Below are 26,580 nucleotides of genomic sequence, written 5' to 3' on the forward strand. Positions count from 1 at the left end.
ATTATCAAATAATCTAAAGTGCTTCTGGAGGTTGCAAATGGCTGTTCTCAGCACAGTTGCTACATTAGAGAGACTTTAGACTAATGACTTCCCTGCAGATAACTCACATGTCCATTAACAGGAAGCTGACCAAGTCTCAAAATGGCAGGGAACTGGCTTTGAGCACAGGAGTCCAGTCTTAAAGCTCATTACTAACAGAGTGTTGACAAGGACTTCATGATCCCTTCCTATTTTGCTCTCTTGTGCCCTGTGGTGTGGGGTTGCCTAGCCTTTTCCCAGAGGCTGGTCTCTTAAAGAATAATGTGGCTACCAATCATCCTTGCTTTCCTCTCTCATCATGTGAAGAGGTTGTGGATCTGGGGGCACGGGTGCTATAAAGAGTGGTTTGATGGTGAGCATACAGTACGCTGAGGCTGTCTTTATTGAAAGTGAGCACAGATTTTGGGTTGCACATTCCTTTACTCTTGCCTTTAACTCTACATTTGCCTCTTTATAGAAAATGATTTAAAATGAAGGGTGCCATTCCATATCCATTTGGGCTTAGAGGTCCCCCAAATGGGCATAATTGCTGAGGTGTTTATCTTCTTGAGCACTAATTCTATCTTTTCAGCTGAAATAAAACTAAGGTAAAGGAATAGAATTAAAAAGCTGCATATTTATTATCATCTGGGATCCAACTATTTATATGTGCCAGGTATATGGAGGGTGTTTTCAGTCATGTCTCTAACATGAGGTAGAAGCTAGTGGCATGACACAAACCATTAAAAAAGAAGTCTGCCATGTCTTAAAACCAACAATATCGGCATACTGTGGAAAACTAAGACATGCATTTGCAGATCATGTGTAAAAATATGGAAGCATTTAAAAAATGATTACTTGGGAACTTATAAGAAAATTTTAAAAGAATATTGAGATCACTTTAGAGTGGATGGAACAAACATAGGCTTTCTTTGTAGTCAGTGTAAATAACTGTTACATATGTATATGGGGGGAACATTCCAATTTAAGAAATATGCTAACTTGTGCCAAGCTTGTATGCAGTTTGACACATTTTAGCACGTTCTCAAGTTTTATTTCTATATTTAGGAAAAACCAGATCTAGAGGTAACAGAGCTTAGACGGTAAAATGGCCAGTGCCCCCAGAATCAGTGCTGTCCAAATGCCATGCTTTGAAACTCCATTCTGGATACCCAGGAGAGATATGTTCAATATTCAACAAAATTGAAGAATTTGAAAATTGAAAATCTCTCAGATGTTCTCAGAGAGAGAAAATCCTTGGTCAGAGTCAGAGGATTTGGATTTAAGCCTATAGCTATATGAGAAAGAAATAAGCGAGAGAATAAAAGCCTGGGCAGTAGGTTTTTAGCTGCAAAATCTGATCCCCCTCACAATATATTCTGGTAAAACATTTGTTATAAACTGATCAGAAGTTATGCTCTATTCTGCACTGTTCAATTTGGCAGCCACAAGCCACAGATGACTATTTAAATTAATTAAAATTAAATAAGATAAAATTTCAGTTCCTCAATTGCACTAACCACAATTTTAAGTTACTCAATGGCCCCATATCAGACAGTGCAGATATAAAACATTCCTATCAATGCATAAAGATCTATTGGACAGTACTGCTCTATATCTTGCAAAGATCTGCTGCAGCTTCCAGAAATTTCTAAAATTAAAGAAAAAGAATTGTGTAGTTTATACACTGGGAGGATTTTATTCTTTAGATGAAGAATAGAGATTGGATTGAGAAAATCAGTGAATGTAGCTATAGAGAAGGGGGCTAGGTCAGGGATTACTCCAAAGGTTTGCTGGCTGGTAGGAGAAAGAGCCTAAAATCACGATGGGTGGAAGATGTCCCTGTGGAAATGTGTTTCACTTCCTTGGGAAAAATAAGAGACATTAGATAGAATTCTTTCAGCATTACAACCTAAACGTAAGGGACATGAGGTAGCTGAATTCTAAGAAAGGAGAGTAAAGCCTGATTTGACTGCCAAATAAAATTAGAACTGTGGGTACAATTTAACCTTCAGTCAAGGGTGATAAGAAATGAGAGATAAATGGAAAAATCCCATTTGTATTCATCTTTATAAATATAATGATGTGCTTAGTTCTATTTGGAGGCAAAGGCATGGAACCTGGTATAATCCTTAATTAAGTAGCCTCCAAGGTAGCTGAGCCAATTCATAAAAATTGTTGGCCATCCAAGTAGATGCCCAAAATGGCAGATGGGGCAGCTGATCAAACCATGGGGGCAGCACTGATTTTTCTACTTGAGATAGCTTACTTGCTTTGCTAAAGGGGGGAAAAAAAAAATCAGTTGGTTATCTCACACATGTTATGGAGATAAGTAGCTGGCCTCTAACCTTCCCCCCACCGAACATGCTGCCCTCTAGAGGACACATGAATATACACATATGTAAAGATAATGTATAAATAAGGCTCAGTTACATCCAAATTAATAGGATATGATGATCCTATTAATAAAGACATGGTGAAAAAGAGGGGAGCTGGTTGATTATATCTATTGTCTGAAAGGCTTTAGGATAAAGATGAGAAACAATCAACATTTATAAGCCTCTAATAAGCTTTACCTCTTCAGCTGACATAAATATGAGAAATCATAAATAGTTCTATAGTCCTATAATTGAATTTTCCTGGAGAAACTTAAAAGTATGTCAACAGTCATTTTTCCTTTGTTTCAACTAGGGAGGAGAGGGTGTGAAAGAAAGAGGAAGAAAAATGGTTGATGTGGTTTGACTGCTTTTACTAACATCTCCAAAGTTTATCAGTTTTGATCTGAAACAATATATTAAAACTTGGCCCTGAGTTGGGGAATAAAAGCCAATGAATTTAAGGAATATACATGATTTTGTCCCTGCTAAGAGTTTAATCTTTTAAACCTTGGCTGCAGTAAAGTGGTCAAAATCTGGCCTAAGAAATGAGAACTACCCTTCGTCTTTACTTCAAATTGATTCTTTCCCAACAGTCATGCCATAAACACACACACACAGCTGGTATGTTTATTGGTTTAGTCACTAAAGGATTTAGCTGGACAAACATCACAAAGATGATGGCTGATTTAATTGAATTTATGATCAAATGCTTTCCATTGCAGGAAGAGTGGGAAATCATTTATGGGGAATTTGAATAATTTAAGGGAAGTTCTCTATTTGGCATTATGTTTGTATATCAAGTCTTGAGGGATTAAATTCAGCTGAGGACTAGCAGAGAATTCACATACAGATATACAAAGATGCGCTGTATAATAATGCAGTGAGGGCCAGAATATTGATCTCTGTGTTAATATTTCTATTCATTTATATCTCATTTTTAGTCTGGGTAATAACATCCACACACATATACACTCACTATGAGACTTCAACTATAAACCACCACCGGATTTTTCTAATATCCCCCAAATGTTGAAATCATCTAAAAATGCTCTTTTAGGTAAGACAAAAAATAACTGATTTGCAGGATTGTATATGTGTGTGTTTAAGGCATTTTAATGTATTTTGTTGTTTTTGTCAAAGACAAAATAAAATCTATTGTTAAAGTCACTCCCATGACGAATATAACATGGGAGTGACTTTAACAATACAAAGTAACATGGGACTTGTGCCTTACAGTATGGACTTGGCTCAGTGTCTGAAAGAAAAAAGCAGTTTCCTTTGGTGTCCCCTACCCATTTGCTTGTCAGTGATGATAGGTGAACCAGAGTAAGGCTATGCTCCCAGCCTTTATTCTCTGTGATTCTAGAGATAAGTCGTCTACCTTCCCCATTTAGGAGCCATAACCAACAAGGATAATTATTTTTAGTATCACGAATGAAACCCTCGGGGTCAAGTGGACACCCAAGCTCTATGCACCTGGTTTAGACTTACCCATCAGTTCAGGTACAGAGTTCATGTACCTGTATGGAAAAGGTCTAAAAGATGCTTTGAACTTGGTAACAGTGTTTGTCTAAGGGCTTCTTTCAATTTAATTAGGAAAACTGTCTAATAGATAAGTTTCAAGACTTAGGGTAAACCACACTTTTACATGAATTATGTACAATGCTATTTGCTAACACATCCCTCTTAGGAAGGAACTGCTGGGGAAGAGGAATCTTGTTTCTACACATGAAATATTTTTTAAAAATCATCTGGTGACCGAGAAATTCAGCACATGCTCCTAGAAAGGTAGAAGGAATATTCCAGATGTTTGGGGGCCCTGTGTCGTAGTGGTACTCATGTTCAAGGACAATTACTTTTCTCGAAATGAAATAGTTGGACTGGCAGGAGAGGGCAGGGCATGCCGAAAACCAGAAGGGGGATAAGCTGACATTCCTCACAACAATCGTGCCAAGGGTCTTAAAAGACTGAAAATCTGGGCTCAGATTGGTTAGTGAGCTTCCTGAATATTATATGGTTCAGTACTGGATCTGTGATTGGAACTTGGCCCCTATCATACCAAAGCTTATGTTACTTTCAGTTGTTTTCTTGCCATTTGCACTAAGAATGAGCTTTCTCAGGCATCTTTCCTCTTTTCTATTCCTTCTTGGTTTCTATCAACAATATTTATTGACCGTGTATTTTTACAGGGTCAGTAGGACCAGTGTCTACGCAGCAGAAGTCAGATGCACTTGTCAACATGAATAGTTTATTAACTGTATCTTCACAATGAGTGGAAGTTGAGCCCCAGTTTTACAGAAAGTCTCCCCAAAGTATGAGGGGGACCCCTTGTCCCCAAAAATGATTGGGACCTTTATCCAATCCTAATTTTCATGAAAATCAACCAAGGTAAAGCGTGGAATGGGTGACAGTGGATACAAAAGATGACATTGTTGTTCAAATCATCTCTCTCCAGTGACGACTTATGCTTGTCTTAATTCTGAGGCTGACAATTCACCAGATTCATAAACATTTTCTTAATCAAAAGGAAATGATATAAATAAATGTTGAGGAAAGGGATCTCACATCAGTGTTTTTTAATAAATAAAGAGCAGTAAAAATTTCTGCATTTCTGTTCATGCTTCAGTTTTTTTAAATGTGGAAAATTTCAATGTTCGGAAGCTGAAGAGTTAATATATATACCCACAGGGGCCCATGAGAGACTTATTTATAAAATGGACCTCCTCTTGGTAGCATCTTGTATGCGGTGAAGGGGAAGCTGAGACTTTTGGTATTTTCTGAGCAGAGTTAGGGGAGATCAAGGGGGCCGGGAACAACAGCAAAGAGGTGAATTCTTCAGGGAGTTCAAAAAGGGTAGACAGCTGTGTGTCTAACCCCTAGCAGTTCCCAGCAGAAAAGAGAGAGAGAGAGAACAGGAGAAGGAGAAAGGAATGGAGTCGCCTGAAATAGGCAGTGCCCCTCAAGAAGGAACACCATGGCTCTTGGAAGTGAGGGGGAGGGGAAGGCATGTCTGCTAGGTGTTCTCTGATACCTCCACTATTCCCTCCTCAGATTTATCTCTTACTGGGTCCTCCAGAGCTATTATCTTCTCAGAGTGTTTACAAATAAAAGACAGAGGTGAGAAGCAAACACATCAAGCAAGATCCCCAGACACTTGAGTGCAAAATGCAAGGACTCTTGAGCATAGAATTTCCAAAGCATCAGACACCCACACTTGTATTACATTGGTGGGCACCTAAAATAAATGGATAGTTTACCTGTTGATCTACAGTTGTGCTGCCCAATTTGGTAGCCACCCACGGCGGCTATTTACATTTAAATTAATTAAATTTAAATGAAATTTAAGATTCAGTTCCTAAGCCACATTTCTAGTGCTCAATAGCCACAGGGGGCTAGTGGCTGCTGCTCTGGGTGGTGAAGATACAGATTTTCATCAACAGAGAAGGTTCTGCTGGACAGCACTGATCTAGAGGGGACAAAAATATCAGGCCAAACTTTTACCATCTCAGAGACTATGAGCTTTCCTGAGAATAATCTCTTTTTTTCTCTCTGCGGGGGTGGAAAATGATTTCTTCCTTATACATAATTTTGAGCATAGCTAATGTGAACCAGGCAACGTGGAACCATCAGAATCAGGGGCCTATGCTTGTCACCTGATGGGCCAGAGATCAGGCAAAACGGGCTGTGTCTGATCTGATGAGGGCTGGGTTCACCCCCCCCCCACACTCTGCCTCACCCCATGACTCCTCACTGAGTAGGAAACCCCGGTACAACTCGTGAAAAGCAGAATGGCCCCAAAGATGTCCTCTCACCCATCCCTGAAGCCTGTGAATATGTTACTTTCCAAGGCAAAAGGGACTTGGAAGATGTAACTAAGGTTACAGATCTTTTTTTTTTTTTTTTTTTTTTTTTTTGCGGTATGCGGGCCTCCCACTGTTGTGGCCTCTCCCGTTGCGGAGCACAGGCTCCAGACGCGCAGGCTCAGCGGCCATGGCTCACGGGCCCAGCCGCTCCGCGGCATATGGGATCCTCCCAGACCGGGGCACGAACCCGTATCCCCTGCATCGGCAGGCGGACTCTCAACCACTGCGCCACCAGGGAGGCCCCCAGATCTTAAAATAGAAAGGTGAACTTGGATTACAGAATTTAGAAGCAGAGAACTTTCTCCTACTGGAGGCAGAAGAGATGGGGAAGAAGGGGAAGAGAGAGACTCGAAGCATGAGAAACACTTGCTGAACTGATGCTGCTTTAACGGAGGAGGTGGCAGGGTGATGTGGAATACACGTGGCCTTCAGGAGCTAGGGGAGGCTCTCAGCCGACAACCAGAGAGGAAACAGGACCTCAGCCCGACAACCATAAGGAACTGAATTCTGCAAACTACCTGAATAAGCCTGGAAGCAGATTCTCCCCAAGAGCCTCCAGACAGGGCCCAGGCTACCAATACCTTGATTCTGGCCTTGTCAGACCCAGATCAAAGAAACCAGCTGAGCCCATCTAGGCTCCTGCCCAACAGGAGATGATAAATTGTGGCAATTTGTTATGACAGCCACAGAATACAAACATACCATTTTATGTTGTGGAGAAGCAGAGAACTTCCTCAGTTCACATGTCTAGCATCTGTTCTGGGGAACAGTTTGAGAAAACCTAATTCTATCGTCCTTCTTTCAGGGAAACGAGCAGCCCAGCTGCTCCTGGAAACTCTGTGCCGCTTCAGAAACATGGTTGGGTTTTATCCCTTAATGAGCTGGATGGCAGAAGGAAGGTTTTAGCTGCACCAGAAGTGTGTACTTTTGGATGAGGAGTCCAACACATAATCTGAAAGGATGAAAAACAATGGCTGTTGCCAACTCCCAAGCCTGGCATGTACTGCCAATTAGTAAGCGAGAAGATGGATAGTTTCTGCCTATCAGAAGGGGAACAAAAAACTCATGCCTGAAAGATAGCAAACAGCATGGGGCCTGCCCTGGGCCATCACCAGGGGTTATTAATGTCAGCGAATTCTTTGCTACGAAAAGAAAAACATGGACAAGAAATCTGGCAATGACACAAAACGATAGAGCCTAATTTCCTGGGGCAGTGGGAACTGTGTGGAATGGGCGACAGATCCCACTAGCAGGGTCTGCGTGGGTGGCTGGCAGGCCTGTCATCTCCAGTACTTAGCTTGTCACAAACCTGCCTCTATCCCAATGGCACATTACCCAGCAATTACCTAGGACAGGCCCTAGTTGATGGTGTGGGTGGCCAGCCTGCTGCAAACACTGTTCCCCAGGAGAGAGGAAATCAGGTTTGTACTCTAGCCCAGCTCTCCCACTGCCAAAAAGCTAGACCAGCAATGAATGACATTAGGTCCCAGAAGAGATCTCCTGACCCAAAGTCACAGTGAGAACAAAATAAAGTCAGGTAATGATAAGCCCACTTGAAGATCAGGGTTTTTTAAATGATAATATTTCTTTCACAAGATTCACTCTGGGGCATACCTCCAAGTTGTAATTCTCAATAGCACTAATCATTCGACGTCAGCAGGTTTCTTATTTCAAGCTCTAAAATGGAGACGATAATATCTGCCCAGACTACCTCCCAAGACTGGTATAAAGATATGAAGATGTGACAACATATGTGAATCCTACAGAGCAGAAGGCAGTCCGATGGTTTACTACCACCCCTGTCAAGCCAGGACTATGGATTAACAAGTATACGTCAGGCCTTTGACTAGGTACGTCTTGCGTGTTATCACATTTATGCTGTTGCTACTGTTACTGATCAGGGTTAGAGCTTTGGCAGATTGTCCAGCTCTCTCTTGGACAGCTTTCTCTTTGTCCTCCTGGCATCTGCCTCCAACCTGTGTCTCTGGACAGACCTTTATGCTGTCTTCTTTGACTCCCACCAAAGCCTGGAAAGCATCTCCTGTTTGAGGACCTCCTCTTTTTCCCCTTCAAGAATCCACTCTTCAATTTTCTAGAATTGCTCTCTGTTCAGTGGCAAGGGGTTTAATAGATCAGATAAACATCACACCTACCTAATGCTTTCAGTGACTGAACTAATGATTCATTCTTGTGAAATTGAATGACCCAAGAAATTGCTCTGAACTGCGACTTTTAAGCAGGCAGGTGAGACTTAGGGGCTTCCAAACAATACCGTGTGTGGGTGTCCAAGGTCACGACACGAGACTTGCTTGGATCTGATTGTCCAAGTGTTGAAAACTATATTTTCAAGGGTGTGGTAAGGAGCTACACCCCACGTAGCCTCCCAATGCTGAACTCAAGTCCCCAGAGCTGGGCAGTCGACAATTGCAGCTCCAGCTCATCCTCTGAGTGAAGAGAAAGGAATTCCAAAATGTCTGCTTTACTGTCTGCTTTAGAGCTTGTCACCCTCATAAACCCACCCCTAAAAAAGTGCATGGATGATGTAAAGAATAATTTCTTTGAAAATATGGTGAGAAGAAATCTTCAGGCACTAAATAAATTGAAACTGTTACTTTGAAGTAAACAGAATTATAACAAAAATGATCAACAATGAAAAAAACGTGAAACTGGAAAAAGAGGATTTAAAGATCTGGCTCAACTCAACGGCTCCTCCTAGCGTCAGTAACTGTACTTACCGTCCTCTAACATTTCTAAGCAACTGTACAGAAACTGAAAGCTTGAACTTACTTTGCAATATATTATTACTTTACAAAATTTTAGATCAACTTAGAACAATAAGGCAGAGTAGGAAACAGGGCTTTTCTTTCTTGAGAAGGCACCTATTTAAATCTTAATGGAATGCAATCAGACATGACAAGAAAAATACAATAGAGAACCACCAATATTAGTATACAGAGTGAAATTTATGTTATTTCTCTAAATATTATTTTAAATACATTATGCTTTATGTACATGTAGCATGACTTTCCAGCAAGTCATCTTTTTAAAAAATTAATTTATTTATTTGTTTTTATTTTTGGCTGTGTTGAGTCTTCGTTGCTGCGCACAGGTTTTCTCTACTTGCGGCAAGCAGGGGCTACTCTTCATTGCGGTGCACGGGCTTCTCATTGCGGTGGTTTCTCTTGTTGCGGAGCACGGGCTCTAGGTGCACAGCTTCAGTAGTTGTGGCATGTGGGCTCAGTAGTTGTGGCTCGTGGTCTTAGTCGCTGCGCGGCATGTGGGATCTTCCCAGACCAGGGCTTGAACCCATGTTCCCTGCATTGGCAGGCAGATTCTCAACCACTGTGCCACCAGGGAAGCCCAAGTCATCTTTAAAATATGTTTTGGGAGTTAATCATCGAATTAGATAAAAACACTCAAGGAAAGTCAAGTACACCAAGCTGGAAAACACTTCTAAAGCTCCTAAATTAGGGTTTGTGACTCTGCTGGTACCTTCCAATACGTGCAGGCAAATGTCTTCTTCTCTCTTTTTGCATTTCCATAAGAGTAGCCTCATTATAATGTCTCTGAATTTATTGCACATCTTAAAGTATCATCTGTTTTTAATTCTTAGGAGCAATCCAGTTGGACTTGCTAACCAGAAGGCTCATAAGCAGAACTACAGCACTGGGTGGAGGGGGCAGGACAAGCTGGCCTACACCTGTTCAAAGTCTATGGATGTGCTTTGCTTTATCAGCTATGACCTGTGTTTTCCAAATCTGTCTTCTGTGACTTGGTGGTTTATCCTTAGTTCTCTTTTTGCTACTTTCAAACCTCCAAAATTGTTCAGCTGCTAAAAAGTTCCAAAACAAGCAAATGCATTCCTGGAATCCTACCCTTAACTTTGCTGCAGAGCATACACTAAGGCTTCTTCTCCAGCCAAAATAATTAAAGATCTTTTAACTGGCTGAAATACTTGGTTGATTGCACATGCATGCCAATGTCAGACAACTATAAATAGAGAGATCAGGAAGAAAAATAGGGAGAGTCTTTATAACTCCAAGGAAATAAAATGGAATGTTTTGAAGGCCATCAGAAAGAACACGTATTTATAAAATTAAGATTTGTCTCCCTTTAGTCCAAATTCCTCTTCAAGCAGGAGAGAACCCACATGGATCATGCACTTCCAGTAGGAGGAAATAAAAGGACCTTCTTTTCTTTTTGAATATGTATTTATTATTCTCAATCCTATAATTAAGACTTCTTTATATTATCCTTTCGAGTTTAGATATCTGCTGGATCTTCTGATATTCTTCTCCTATCACTGCTTTGCTTCCCCAGAATACTAAAACATCCTTCAAAGGATAAAATTATGCCCATGGTTACTGGTATAAATGAAGTCAGCAGGGAATTGCATGGGTGTTACTTAGGGCAGACTTGGTCCCAAAATAAACTGGGTCACTTGTTACAGCTGTTCAAAGAGACTTGAGGATTCATTTCTCAAGAAATTTTACTCTTGGGCTTCCCTGGTGGCACAGTGGTTAAGAATCCGCCTACCAATGCAGGGGACATGGGTTCGAGCCCTGGTCCGGGAAGATGCCACATGCGGCAGAGCAACTAAGCCCATGCACCATGACTACTGAGCCTGCGCTCTAGAGCCCGCAAGCCACAACTACTGAAGCCCGAGCGCCTAGAGCCCGTGCTCCACAACAAGAGAAGCCACCGCAATGAGAAGCCGTGCACCACAACGAAGAGTAGCCCCTGATTGCCGCAACTAGAGAAAGCCCGCACGCAGCAACGAAGACCCAAAGCAGCCAAAAATAAATAAATAAAGTTATTAAAAAAAAAAAAAAAGAATTTTTACTCTCTTAGGCAGGTTAATATATCCACTAGCTTCAACAGCTGTGTTAATACATATTTTTAACATTGTTACTTAATTTTGAACAGCAAGTTACATGTGTATATTAACCTGCCCATCTTATATTAACCTATCTAAATTGAATTCAAATTAGTCCTTGCAAATTAGCTCCCTTTATTTTGAACCTATTACTGCTGTACAAGAGGATTTACCAATCACTTTGGTTTCGTAATTGTGTTGTTGACAAACAAATTAGTTAGCAGTAGGAAGAAAGCTAGCACTTGCTTAATAGTCTTTAAATGCAATTCTTCCGAATCTAGACCCCACTCTGAAGTGAGAGGTGTTGAAATGTCAATGATGGTTACAAGGTCACAAGTCGGTCTGTAGGAAGAATCAATAATATAATTAATGTCTGAATTCTCACTTCTCCCTAAATTGCATTGGGTTTGAACTGGCTGGAGGCTATAGCTTCGCTTTAAGGGTTCAGTACAAAACAGATACTAGAAAGTCATATTTTTATAATATTTTTAGTGGTGATTTTATTACTTAGTTTTTTTCTAAAATAAATCCTCAAGGCAACAAAAGAATAAGACTTATGGGGACTTGAAAATAGCATGGTTCTAAACAAGTCACGTTTATAATTTTAAAACTTTACTTCAAGCTCAGCATTTAATATTTTCTCTAAAATATTTTTAAAGAAATCGAAGGGTGGGACTCTCTTAAATGACTCTGAATTAATTCTCGGGTTTTTAAAAAGCATATGTGATGACAGAAATTAAAAGAAAGATATTAACTACAATTCTGTCAACGGATTTAGAAGACTTTACATTAAAATGTAATATTTCCTTCAGTATTTTAGACCTTGTTTTTGGTAGAAAAAATATAAATCCTATGTTCATGGAAAATGCAAATAATAAATATCTCTGAAGTGATATCTTAAAGAGAAACCGTGTTCTTATTTTGTGAAAAATCATATTCTGAAGAATTATCTGCCCTCAAAAGTAAAAGCGTATTTACTGAACCTAGCATCTTTTAAGAAAATTCAAAGATTGAGCACAATGCACACAGCTTTTAAAATTTCTAAAGCAGCAATACCAGAGGATCACACAGCCTGATTTTTGTCAATGAAGTTAACTACTTCTGTTGTGACACGAACAGTACCTCTCACAGAAAGGAAAGCATCAGGTCTTAGGTGGTCAGAATGAAGCAAAGCAACGCAAAGCTTGAATACTACTTCAGTTGTCTTTTTCTTTTTGAAAGACATGAGATAACCTAGTTTCTCCTGAAATAGAGTAATGTAAATGGACAAAAGCATCTTCTCTGAGAGGCATCCCACTACTCACTTCCAATGGTTGAACAAGAAAGGCCATTCGTCTGGGCATATAGATGACAGGTGCTGAATACAAATTGCAAAAATGAACAGCTGGAGTGGGCCAGGTGTAAATGCTGTTGAGGTCACATCCACAAGGGGACAGTGGATGAACTATCACTCAGCATGGTCTACAGACCTCCCCCTCCCCCGTCCTGTCTTTTGTAGACTACTCTAAGTGGATAAAAATTGCCATTTATTTTTCTGGGTGATTTGGATGTCATTCTAGTTCTGTCCCTCTGAAGGAAGGAAACAGGGTTAGCTAAATTGAAGGCTATTCTCCACAAACGCCACTATACGTGGATTTGCCAGATTTTCCTGTTACTTCAGAGAAAGTGTTAGAGATTCAATGGCTTTGTCAAGAATTGTTTCATAAAGTGGTTACCTGGTGGGACAAGACTTTTTGAGCAATTGCGAGAAATGTGTTTGATCATTTAACAAAGACAGGAACTGTTATATGTGTATATTACCTGGTATATGAAAGCACTTAATTAAAATGTGTTACCACTGATCAGTGAAGTTAGGGTGCAGGAGGATAAAAGGGTGAGGAACACACAGAGAACGTTCCCTCCCAGCCAAGGGCGTGCTTCCTGTGGGAGATTCTAGACATTAAGAACTGACCCTTCAGATGGAAAATACGAAGTCTTGTGTTAGACAAAAATAATTATACTGGTATGTTCTTCTTAGTATGAATTTAATCAAAATAAACTACCAAATCTTTCAAATAATCCACTGAAGATTTTAATGTATTCATTCCATGAGTTCCTCATAGTAAGCTATCTGCTGTTATCTACTGACAGGATTGATTAAAGGCATTTTTATTATAAAAAGTTTTTCTTATTTTTTCCATAATTGATGGCATCTAAAATTAAACATGTCATAACGGTAAAAAGGGAGACAATAACACTAAATTCCCCATAGACAAAATTTTGTTATGACAAATTATAGTTTACTTAATCAAAGCAGATCTAGTTACCTTTTCCCTAATATAATGCTTGAAATGTGATACAGTCAAACAGAGTGACTCAATTACTCTGCTTCCCAACTTTCAATGATTTACTAGCAGTTTGTCTTGCTATAAAAGACCCCTGAATAACTTGAGACACCCAGATCTTCAGATGTCATCAAATTTCGAAACCAATAAATAAAGCTATTTCAACAAGGTCAGATGAGAGATTAAATAAACAGAGTCCATGTATTTCAAGTGATACGTGTGCTTAGCTTCCCAATAAAGCTCAGGGGAAAAATAGGTAAACTAAAAACATTTGAAAGATCAGTTTTATCTAGCTCAAAGGTTGTCACCAACATTATTTAGATTAGAAAGTCAGTTGGTATATTGTACTTAAGAAATGCTATTTTGCTGATGCTAAAACATTTCTTGGAATCTAGTTAGAAGAAGAGTGACCACAGTGAATTTCAGGATTAACAACTCTGAATCAATACTATATCGCTCTGGGAACCCAAATTCACAGAGTGTTGGCTCAGGTGGAACATGGGGGCTGGTACACAGTTAGGGCTTAATAACTGTTTAATGCTTCAACGAATGGATGAATAGATGAATAGACAATTGGGTGAACAAATGAAAGAAAGTCAAATTTATCAGGAGAGTTTTAAAAATTAAGAGGGAGAAAAAGAGAACGAGTATAATCTGTATAAAAAAACTTACTTATTCCATGCTTGTCTAAGGTTTTTAGAGCTGTACAGGGTAAAGCGTTCTGAAATAAAAAAGAAAAATGATAAACAATCTTTGTTTCAAAAGTCTATATTGCCAGTATGTTAAAAAAAAAAACTTTAAAAAAGCTACTATTTAGCCATAGTTATGCTAGACATGCTAGGTCTTCACCTTAGATTAAACAAAAGAGTAAAACAGGAAGAGCTAAACATTTTAAACAATGAAGCATTATTTTCTTTTGTCTAGGGTGATTTGTTTCATAATCTGGTTTCCTAGTAATTATTTCTTAGAATAACTAAGTTTTAATTGGGTTGAAAAAAGAAATGCAAATTCCAAATATGCAAACTGTAGGTAGATTTATAGAAGAATATTGCCACATTGGTCCAGTGAAACCTGCTGTTTTTTCTATGAAGACATCTCTGACCAAACACGGTAGTGCTGGCTCTCCTTGCTTTACACATACTCAAAGCCAAACCACCAATGTCCTATAGTGTATACTTACATTTACCATTGAACAATCTTTATATTTTTAAAATGAAAACACAACATGTTTGTTTTACCAAGTTAGACAATAAAGTGGCACAGAATATATATTAATAATCTCTTCTCCTGCTCCCCATTTTTCACTCCTGACGATATAGCAATTGTTAATGGCTTGGTATGTATGTCTCTTTCCACATATTTATGTTTATAAATACAAATCTATCCATATACACAAATATATATATATATATACTATTTTAATTTTTAAATGCATTGTACAATAAACATTCTCTGAAATTTTTTAGGCATCTAATAATATATAGTGAATAGTCCTTTGAATAAAATAATATGTAACAATTGTTTTAGATCTGTGTAATATTCCACAGGGTAGAAGTACATAAATTATTGCACCATTCTCCTACTGATGAAAATTTAGGTAGTTTCCAGCCTCTTTTTTCTTAAAAACAATGTTTCAATAAATAATCCTTGCACATCTATGTCTATATACTGATGCTTTCTTTTCTGTCAAATAGATTCCCCAATATAGAACTGCCTGGCAAATGGTATGCATAATTCACATTTTAATAGCTGCTGACAGATTACTTTTCATTTTCCCACCAGCAATAAAAAAATAATGTCTCTTTTATATTATGCATTCCTGGGATGCAAGGATGGTTCAATATATGCAAATCAATAAATGTGATACATTATGTTAACAGAATGAAAGATAAAAATCACATGATCTTCTCAATAGATGCAGAAAAAACATTTGACAAAATTCAACATCCATTCATGATATAAACTCTCAATATATTGGGTATAGATGGAACATAACTCAACACAATAAAGTCCATACATGACAAGCCCACAGCTAACAACATACTGGATGGTGAAAGGCAGAACTCTTAGAGGAAAAGACAAGGTGGCTACTCTCACCATTCCTGTTCAACACACTATTGGAAGTCCTAGTCAGAACAATCAAACAAGAAATAAACAAAAAAAAAAACCCAAAACCCAACCAAACAAACAAAAAAACCACATCTTAATTGGAAATGAAGAAGTAAAATTGTTGCTGTTTGCAGACGACATGATTTTTTAATATATAGAAGATCTTAATAAAGACTCCACCAAAAACTTGTTAGAACTAATCAACAAATTCAGGGCAGTTGCAGGACATAAATTCAATATACAAAAATCAGTTGCATTTCTATATACTAATAATGATTAATCTGAAAAGGAAATAAACAATCCTATTTACAATAGCATCAAAAAATATAAAATACCTAGGAATAAATTCAGCAAAGTAGGTAAAAGATCTGTACACTGAAAACTATAAGACACTGATGAAAGAAATTGAAGAAGACACAAATAAGTGGAAAGATAGTCCATACTCATCATTGGAAGAATTAATACATTGGTAAAATGTTCAGACTACCCAAAGGCATCTATAGATTTAACTCAATCCCTATCAAGATTCCAATGGCATTTATTTTTTTTTACAGAAATAGAAAAAAGCAATCATAAAATTCATATGGAACCACAAAAGACCCTGAATAGCCAAGGCAATATTGAGAAAGAAGACCAAAGTTGGAGGTATTACACTTCCTGATTTCAAACTATATCAAAATGCTATAGTAATATACGTACTATGGTACATATATATGCCAGTATGATACTGGCATAAAAACAGACACATAGACTAATGGAACAGAATTGAGAGCCCAGAAATAAACTCATGCATATATATGGTCAATGTTTGACAAGGGAACCAAAATACTCAGGGGAGAAAAGATAGACTCTTTAATAAATGGTGCTGGGAAAATAATGATACTCACATGCAAAAGAATGAAACTGGACCTCTATCACTCACAAAACCTGGAAAAGGATTAAAGACTTACGTAAGACCTGAAACCACAGAAGAAAACTAGGAAAAATCTCTTTGACTTTAGTCTTCATAATGATTTTATGGATACAACACCCAAAACACAGGCAGCAAAAGCAAAAATAAACAGGTGGAACTACATCAATCTAAAAAGCTTCTACACAGCAAAAGAAACAATAAACAAAATGAACAGGCAAGGTACAGAATGGGAGAAAATATTTGCAAACTACATATCTGAAAAATGGCTTATCTAAAATACAGAAGGGACTCATATAACTCATTAGCAAAAGAGCAAATAATCCAATTAAAAAATGGGCAAAGGACCTGAAGAGACATTTTTCCAAGGAAGATATTCACATGGCCAAGTACATGAAAGGGTGCTTGATCTCACTAATCATCAGGGAAATTCAAATCAAAACCACAATAAGATATCATCTCACACCTGTTAGAATGGCTGTTATTGAAGGGATGAGATAACAAGTGCTTGTGAGAATGAGGAGAAAAGGGAACCCTTGGGCACTGCTGGTGGGAATTTAAACTGGTACAGCCATTATGGAAAAGAGTATGGAGTTTTCTCAAAAAATTAAAAATAGAATTACCACATGATCCAGCAATTGGGTACATATTTGAAGGGAACTAAAGAGATTTCTGCACCCCTATGTTCATTGCAGCATTATTTACAATAATCAAGACATGGAAGCAACCTAAGTGTCCCCTGATGGATGAATGGATAAAGAAGATGTGGCGCATGTACACACCGGAATGTTACTCAGCCATAGAAAGGAAGGAAATTTTGCCACAACATGGATGGACCCTGAGGGCATTATGCTAAGAGAAATAAATCAGACAGAGAAAGACAGATACTGTATAGTCTCTCTTCTAGGTGGAATCTAAAGAATACTCAAACTCATAGAAGCAGAGAACAGGCAACAGAAGTGGTTGCCAGAGGTGGGGCATAGGGTTGGAGGTGGGGAAATAGGTGAAAATAGTCAAAGGGTACAAACTCCCAGTTATAAGATGAATAAGTTCTGGGGATGTAATGTAAAGCATGGTGACTATAGTTAACAATACTGCACTGAATATTTGCAAGTTGCCAAGAGAGTAGATTTTAAAATTTCTCACTCAAAAAAAAAAAATTGAAACTATGTGAAGTAATGGATGTGTTAACTAAACTTATCATGGCAATCATTTTGTAATATATACACATATAAAATCACTGTGCTGTACATCTTAGACTTACACAGTGCTTTATGTCAATTATACCTCAATAAAGCTGAGGGACAAGACAGTGTTCTAGCAAAATAAAACATGGAGGTGTGATGTAGAGTGACCAGTGTGAGAGGGACACTTCAGGTTGGGTGAAGAAGGAAAATGAGTTGCAAATAAAAGTCAACCAACACAACAAACAAAGTTCCTACTGGAAATCTGGTTGGAGTTTCATTAAAATGTATATTTATCTGAAAAGGCTGATATAAAATCTTTGTACATAACAATATGTGTGTCTTTCCATTTAGAAAGGATTTGTGTGTACATCCTCCAGTAAAATTAAATGATCTCCTTTTCATATTGATCTCATTTCTTCTTAATCATTTAATACTTAAAAGGCTTAATTCTTCTTAGTATTAGTTGGTGCCTTTTGTTAGTGCTGTCTGCTTTGAATTATAAGGTTTTAAAGAAAAGAAAGTGATTTATATTGCTTTTGTTATGGTACGTTTCACGTATAAGAATACTATTAGATAAAAAGAACAAAAAGAAATTTAAGAACACACTCAGCTTCCTATCTCTAAGTACAAAGTTTATTCAAAAGAAATCTGTGCAATGATTCATTCATTCAACTATTTACTGAGCAACTACTGTGTGCCAGGTACACTTCTTACAGCTGAAGATACAGAGAAAGAACCAAACAGAAGACCTTCCTGCCTGTAGGGAGCTCTCATTCCAGTAGGGCATGTGCAGGGCTGGAGTGAGCCTGGAGGATGGGGTGTCTGGAGCAGACAGACAGCCCAGGAGAGATGGGCAGAAGACCGGCTCACACGGACTTTGTGGCCTTTAAGATATGATTTAGAATTTTTTTTTTAAGGATCACTCTGGCTTCTGTTTGGAGAGTATACTACCAGGGGAAATAGTGTACATTAGTTGAAGAGCAGGCCTGATTACAAATATCCATTGTTCTAAAGCTACAGGCAAAAGTGCTCACCAACAATTATGTATTTTTTTGTTTCAAAAGAATGTCTAACATCTGAATTTATTCTCTACTAGACTGCATTATATAAGACCCAACATAATTCAGCCAGTTGGTGTAGAACAGAAATGTAAAGGCATATTCTAGGTTTGAGAATTAACTGACAAAGAAAGGAGAAATGGGAAGAATAGTTTTTTTATAGAGGTTTAAGAAATTATTTTTATCAAAAAGCCTGGTATAAAAAGCAAGATATATTTTACAAATAATTACATCAAATGTCCTTGTAGAACAAATTTGATCTCCTTAACTTTGTACTCCCCACAAAGCAATTTTAATAATTTGCTATGATTTCAGGAAAGAACAAGGATTCCATTACAGATAAAATTAATACAATCTTGGATTTACAAGTAAATTATTATTCTTAGCAATTAATGACTGCACATAAATATTAGTTCTAAGAATTGCCTCTATTTAGAGCTTGACAGGATATGCTAATAGAAAATTTTTTTTTTCAGAAATACAGTATGTCAGTTTTAGCTACGCATAAAAGAGCCAAAATTGATAGAGAAACATGCCATATGAAAGTAGAAAAAAATAAGGAAGAACAAAGTCTTCCTACCTTTACCTTCTGTCACTACTCACATAAACTCTTAATTCTTTTAGCAGATGTCACCCGGGCACCTGCTTGTATGCCAGGCACTGCACTGGGCAATGGGCACACAAAAATGAGGACGTCCTGGTTACAGTTCAGTGGCCCAGAAATGTAAATACAGAATTACCAACACGGGGTGAAAATGCTACAATGTGGATATGGATGCAGTCCCCTGGAAGCACAGAGGCAGAGCCACTAACGCCATCTGTTTTCTTTTCCAAATGAAGACAGGATAAACTCAAATATCTGAAGCTAGCTCCAGTAACACACAGGACCTGACCTCTTGTATACAACATCTTTCAGATCTTAACTGTCAAAGTACACAATTTCAAATGGAGCCATTTCTAACATTTTCTGCGATGAGCGTGTGTAACGTTTATAATTAGATTTTTTAAATTCTATTTTTAAAACGATTTCCATCATGAGTAAAAGCAATGTTCCATTAGAATGTAAGTAACCTAATTTCACTAGGTAAGTTTTGGAAACAAAAAGGTGCTTAAATTAATGCCCCAAATCAGTAAGAGGTGTATTTAGTAAAATAGTCAACTGCTTATGAATAATTTTAACAGATTATTCGAGTATTTGATTAGGAGTGTTTTATACTGTTCTCCTCCAGTTAGGTTTATTCTGTCACTATTTTAATTTCAGCTTTCTCTTTCTAATTATGTTTAAACTAGAAGTTTAGAATGCCGTGATTTAAAGCATAGACTAACTCACAGCGTAACTGAGAAGTGCAATTAATTTAAACCTGCAGGCTGATTTTCACCTTCTCCTCTTATTGCAGGGACACTGCAGAGGATGGTCGCACACAGTGGGCGGCCAGGGAGGAGAGCTGGTAGAGAAGAAGAAATCACTAACTCTGTAACACGGTGGGGTAGGGGACAGAAGCTGGAAGGGTTTCGCTCAAACTGCCATGCTTATGCACAGCGATTCGTTGAGATTCCACAGGAAAATACAGGAGAACAATGCTATATATTCTAAAGTTCCCTAGCTTAAAAGAGCTAAACCTGAAACGGCTTGAGGCAGTGTGAAAACAGATAAAACCTAAATTGGAATCTACTCATTTGCTTATACATATGTACTGTATACTCTAGGAAAGTAACTTTAATTTTTAATACCCTTATCCCCTTCTCACCAATGTTTTTTGGATCTTATAAGATACTGCTGTGTTTTTAACATCAATAACAGGAAAACATATGAGTAAGTAGTCAAATCAACCAATTAAAAAGTACTGGATTGGCCAAAAAGTTCGTTCGGGTTTTTCTATAACATCTTACGGAAAAAAACAAACGAACTTTTTGCCTAACCCAATATGTTCAAAGGACTTGAAAGGCTAAAGCAGGATTTGTAAAAACACTTTTCTTTCTTTTTTTAGGGGGGAGGGGTGCATGGAAAGGAGGGGTGGCAATAGAGACAAGATCATTAAAAGTCTGAAACTTGTAAAGCAACTATACTCTAATAAAAAAATTTTTTTAAGTCTCAAACTTTAGTACACCTTTTACAAATGGATTTAACAGCATCTGATTTTTAAATAATATCATGGAATAACTATAAGTCAATACAAAAATGAGTAATGTCCAGGGACTTCCCTGGTGGTGCAGTGGTTAAGAATCCGCCTGCCAATGCAGGGGACATGGGTTCCAAACTTGGTCTGGGAAGATCCCACATGCCGTGGAGCAACTAAGCCTGTGAGCCACAACTACTGAGCTTGAGTGCCGCAGCTACTGAAGCCCATGCGTCTAGAGCTTATCTTGTGCTTTGCAACAAGAAAAGCCACCACAGTGAGAAGCGTGTGTACCGCAGTGAAGAGTAGCCCCAGCTTGCCACAACTAGAGAAAGCCCGTGCACAGCAACGAAGACCCAACGCAGCCAAAAAATAAATTAAAAAAAAGAGTAATGTCCAAAATGCCACAGTAAATGTTAGATTATTTTATAATGAACACCTCTAAACTATATATTCAACTACTCACTATTTAAATTCTTTAGGATTATTTTGCATTTTAACAAATGCATTTACTCTTTTCTCCTGAGTTTGTAAGAAAGTAGTAATGACTTAAGTCAAGAGCTGTGACCAGACTATCATCTGGCAGAGGTGTTGAGCCTGAAGCCTTTCTCAGGATTGCTTCAGTGGAGGGAAAAGAGTCCAGTCCTTTATGAGGATGAACAATAAACACAGTCACGAATCACTCTGGTGATGCTTCCAACAATCACTTTAACTACTTGTTTATGTAATAGATAACAGCCTTGAATCTTTTAAGGTTAGAAGACATGAGTATTCATTCATTCTCTCACTCATTCTACAAATATTTCTTGTGTGCCTACTGTTTGCCAGGCACTGTGGACCCAGCAGTGCACAAAACGTACAAGGTCATCTGTAGCCTACAATGAATCAAGGGATCCAATACTAAGGGACCAGCAATGGAAGAAAATCTATTTACAAATATTCACAAGAATTTTTATGCAAATGTGACTTTCTTATGGTTATAAGGAAAACCAAGCCAGCAGTCAACATTTCAGCTGATATTCTGACCAAGACATAGAAAAGCTGGATTTAAACCATCTATGGTCCTCAGACCAGAAGTAAAGCAGAATTCACGCACAGTAGACGACAGTTTATCCCAAACAGAGAGGGCTAGACTTGTTCCAAAATATGGGGATTTTAGATATGTCAATTCCAAAAAAGCACAGTGATCCAAACAGGCATTTTAGAAATAAGCTGTATGTCTGCACAACTGTAATTCACAGCTTTAAAACTCTTGCTGTCCCTCATATATGTAATGGCTGTGATTTCACATAGCTCCAGCGTTACCAGTGAGAGGCTCTGAAGTGACATGCTAACGTGGAACAGAATCTCACTGCCCTGTTGCTGTCACCCAGAGGGGTTTCCTTAAAATGCTGAGTAGCCATCTTCAGTCCTGAAAATAGGAGACTGCAGCATCCTGCCCTGCCCTGGCTGCAGCAAATCATCCTTCGATTACCAACGGTGTGTGTTTTAAAATGAGCAATCTCTGAGCAACTTCTAGAAACAAACGTCTACTCTGTACGTTAAACGTTCTTACTTCCTGTGGCACTTGGTTTTTCCAACAGACATGGGTTTGTGAGCGCATATTCCCAGCTGAGGTCTTCAAACCAACCACACCTTTCTCAACCTAAAAGTCATGGAACACTTCTCTTTCGGTAAGATGTTTTTCTTTAGAGAAGTAAAGTTTAATCAGTTAGGCATTTATCACAGTCTAAAGTGTACTATTCACAAATGAGACTGAATCTTTACAGCTCCCAGAAAAGGAGAAGAAAGATTTTGTGTCTCACTCTCCATGCATCCTGACCCAACCCTCCATCCAAACTCTCCACAGGGACAAAGAGATCAGGAAGACAGCACTCAGAACCTTCTAGGGGAAATGTGAACAATCAGGGAGTCTGACAGCTTCACTCTACAAATGACTAAACTAAGGTTAGAAAGGTTGAGTTGACGAGCCCATGATACAGGCTGGTGGCAGAGGCTGAATCAGGACTCTATTCCCGGTTTATCACTTGTTACCAAGAAGCTGGGTTACCCAAGCTCATTGGTAACAGTTCTTTCAGTACCTTGAAAATGATGTGTCTTCATTTATTCTGATTTCCACTCATAGGCTGAAATTCTAATTCTTTTCTTAGATATGATTGTAACCAAATCACACAAATTGGACACTATACAAGGATTTTAATCCTCTTGGGGTGGGAGGGAGCATAATTACTGAAGAAGTCTTTGTTTGGTGACTGGCATTCTATATCAACTTTGGCGAGATGAGGTGTGGATAACTCCCAAACGGAATTTTTCAAAATTCCAAGAGTAGAAGTAATGAAACCAGTATACCTAAGGATTTTTTTGTTTTTGCTTTTGTTTTCAATAAAGCTGCAATCAGAAGAACTTCATTTCTCTTTGAAAATTTAATCTCACTACATTTTCTCTGGCATTTTCTGGACACTCTGTTCATCTCCATCATTTGTGATGCCCTCTAGTGAAAATAAATGGGAAATTCTTCAAGCAGATACAGAGAAAGTCAGTACAGATAGTCCCTGCTTTGCACTGAAATGAATTTCTACAATTTATAAAGATATCTCCCCCCATAGGTCTGCCTACCTATGAAGAGCTGAATTATTATTTTACATTTTTCAGTAATTATCATGATTTTTGGCCATTTAAAATTTTTATTTTATAGCGTTGGCTATATGTATGACTTTTTGCATATCAAATCCTTGGTCGGTTATGGACCTATTGGGAAAAACCTATGCCCCATGTCTATGGCATCACTGTTAACTGGTGTGAGAATAATTTCCCCTGAGCCGGGACTTGCTATTACAGACCCTTCTCAGCCCAGAACTGTGGGCAGAAACTACCAATCAAGAGGAGTTCACACTTGAGGTGAAGCCCCTTACCATCTCTGAAATAGGTCTGTGACTTTTTGTAGACAGTAGGTCCCTTTGCAAACAAAACATCAATTTCCTCCCCCGCTCAAAAACCCTCCATTGATTCCTTTTGCACTTCAAGTAAAATCCTAGCTCTTCACCTTGGCCTTCAGCGACCCACCCCTGCTGCTCTGTCCATGGTCAGCTTCTCCAGCCACACTGATTTGTAATTTGTCTACTATTTGTCTCCCCTCTAGCACGGAAGCCCCATAAGCAACGGGTTTATCTGCTTTGTTCACCACTGTGTCTTCAGCATCTACAATGCTGCCTGGCACCTAGCGAGTACTTATTAAGAATCTGAGCTCATGAGAGTATCTGGAGCATGGTTCCTGCTGCTTGAAACGTGGCCACTCAACTCCAGCATTTTCTCCCCTGCTCTCAGCCAGCAGTGACTAAAGCATGACTGCCACAATCAGAAGGTATGAAAGTCAAGACAGCCTGCCCTTCTTGTCACGCTTAATGTTGTTTTAACTTCCTCTGCTCTATAAAGTTCACTTATTTTATAAATTTACTAATTAACTGGCTTTTTCACTGTGTGACTGGTGTGGCATTTACTGGTAGGATGAAGAACGGCAGAGTTGAAGAAGGTGGTGGTTGATGCTTGGGGCAGAGAGCTCTAAATGTCCTGAGCCTTGAGGCAGGCAGACCCACAAGGTTTTTAGCAATAAAATCTGAGATAAGGGCCATATATTTGCAGATTAATTTTTCAAGTCGATTTTTATAACCATCACATAGTTACACCCTTGTATATTCAGATGTTACCCATGACTGTTACATTTGCTATCAATCGCTCAAAAAAAAAAAAAAAAAGGACATAAAAAAAGATTCTTGAGGTAAAGCATAAAGTGGGAAAGAAAACACCAGGCAGAGGACACAGTATAAATGGTACAAAATATTACTTTGTAGTTACATGCCCCTAACAGTTTAAAAGCACTTTTATACCAATTACACAGCCAGCTCAAATCTTCTTAAAAATAGGTAAAGTATAAGTATGTAAAAAGTAATGAAGAGGATGTAAAAATGGATTATCTCATTTAACGTCCACAGGAATTCCATGAGCTGGAGGGAGCAGACGGGATGCTTCTGGAAGAGTAAGGAAGGTGGCCCTGCATGTCCACAGGTGTCTCCTGACAGCAGGTGTGGTCTGTGCAGGGCAACATCATGGCACGAAACCACCCTCCTCTCAACCGCCCTGCACTGAATATCCCACCAAACAATTTCTACTGCTTCCGCAGTTTTTCCATCATCTTCTTACAGACTAGGGGAAGTCCAGAGTGTGAACAAAGGCTACAGGTTCAGATCTCCTCTGGTGTGCAAATCATGGAACTGGGCAATTCCCATAATATGTACCAAGGACTGTACATTAAAACTAAACACCCACAGAGGGTGTTTGGAGTTGACAATTTATTGGAAGCACAAGTTTCAAAGAAGATACCCATATTTAGCAGGTGGAGGGTGGGTTCTGGTACGTACAAGAAGATATATAGAGATCTTTTCCAAGATGCCACCAGGCAGGGCTGAGAAGAAGCTGACAATTCTCCCTCATCATACTCCTATGTTTGCAGACAGGGAAGCTCTCTTAAAGAGACTGGCAGGCATCCGTAAGAATAGCAGGCCAGGGACTGCAGGCCTGGGTTTGCGTTTGGGCTCCGCTATATACTGCAGATGTGGCCTTGGACAAGCCACACAAACTCTCCAAGCCTCAGTCTCCCAGTTTCCTTGTCTGTAAATTGGGATAACAGTATTAGGACAATAACATTATAATAACTCAGGAGTTGTTCTAAATACCAACTGAGATAATATGTTGAAATGCTTTGTAAATAATAAAATACAACATAAAACGTAAGGTGTTATCATCACGGTATTCTATTTCTTTTTAATTTAAAAAAATAAAAAAAAACTTTTTTGGCCACGTTGGGTCTTTGTTGCTGTGAGTGGACTTTCTCTAGCTGCGGTGAGCGGGGGCTACTCTTAGTTGTGGTGTGTGGGCTTCTCATTGCGGTGGCTTCTCTTGTTGTGGAGCACGGGCTCTAGGGCACGCGGGCTTCAGTAGCTGTGGGACGCGGGTTCAGTAGTTGTCGCTCACGGGCCCTAGAGCGCAGGCTCAGTAGTTGTGGCGCATGGGCTTAGTTGCTCTGCGGCATGTGAGATCTTCCTGGACCAGGCCTCGAACCCGTGTCCCCTGCATTGGCAGGTGGATTCTTAACCACTGTGCCACCAGGGAAGTCCCATCATGGTATTCTGAAAAAATTTACATCTTCCCTCTGGAATTAAGAAGTCTGAATCTATTTAGTTTGGGGGCCTCAGTTAGGCCTGTGAATAGGTGGAATTGAGGAGAAGTTTTTCACCTCATTACAGAGTCTGAGTACAACGAAGTCCATATTTATATGTTGCCTTCAAGGTCAGTGTGTCTGTGGGCTTAGTTTGGGGCATAGAATGTTTAAAATACTCCCTTTTTGCAATTTGCCTCCAACGGCAAATTCGTTGCAAGAAATTCTGACTTTAACAAACTTTCCTTAATCAAACTGCTTTTTGGATTAGATAACTTTCTCTTCAGAATAATATAATCACTTTAGAAATACTCTGTTCCCTTGCTTGATTTGGGAAAAATAGAATTATTTCAGTCTAAATTTCATTACTTTTAATTGCTTCCTGTCTAGCAACATTTTTCTCTCCCTGCATTTTACAGTGCCTTCCTTTTCTAAACTCCTGAATAACAATTGGTCATTAAATAGCTGTTGAATGCCCCTTTTGTTGGAAGCATTTAAGAGATGAAAAAAGTTTCATACATGGACTCC

At 38.7% G+C, this 26,580-nt stretch overlaps 1 protein-coding gene across 4 annotated transcripts in view; it reads right to left on the reverse strand.

The window, feature by feature from the left end:
* CDK14 (cyclin dependent kinase 14) overlaps window positions 1-26,580 on the reverse strand; it is a gene marked incomplete at both ends in the record, with an annotated part of 523,336 nt that overhangs the window by 23,247 nt on the left and 473,509 nt on the right. For all 4 annotated transcript variants that reach the window (XM_079710872.1, XM_079710871.1, XM_079710873.1 and 1 more), the window contains one exon: window positions 14,132-14,180. In XM_079710872.1, the coding sequence (XP_079566998.1) occupies window positions 14,132-14,180 (49 nt within the window). The remainder of the gene's footprint in view (window positions 1-14,131; window positions 14,181-26,580) is intronic.

Source organism: Hyperoodon ampullatus (assembly GCF_949752795.1).
Source record: "Hyperoodon ampullatus genome assembly, chromosome: 9".
NCBI lineage: Eukaryota > Metazoa > Chordata > Mammalia > Artiodactyla > Ziphiidae > Hyperoodon > Hyperoodon ampullatus.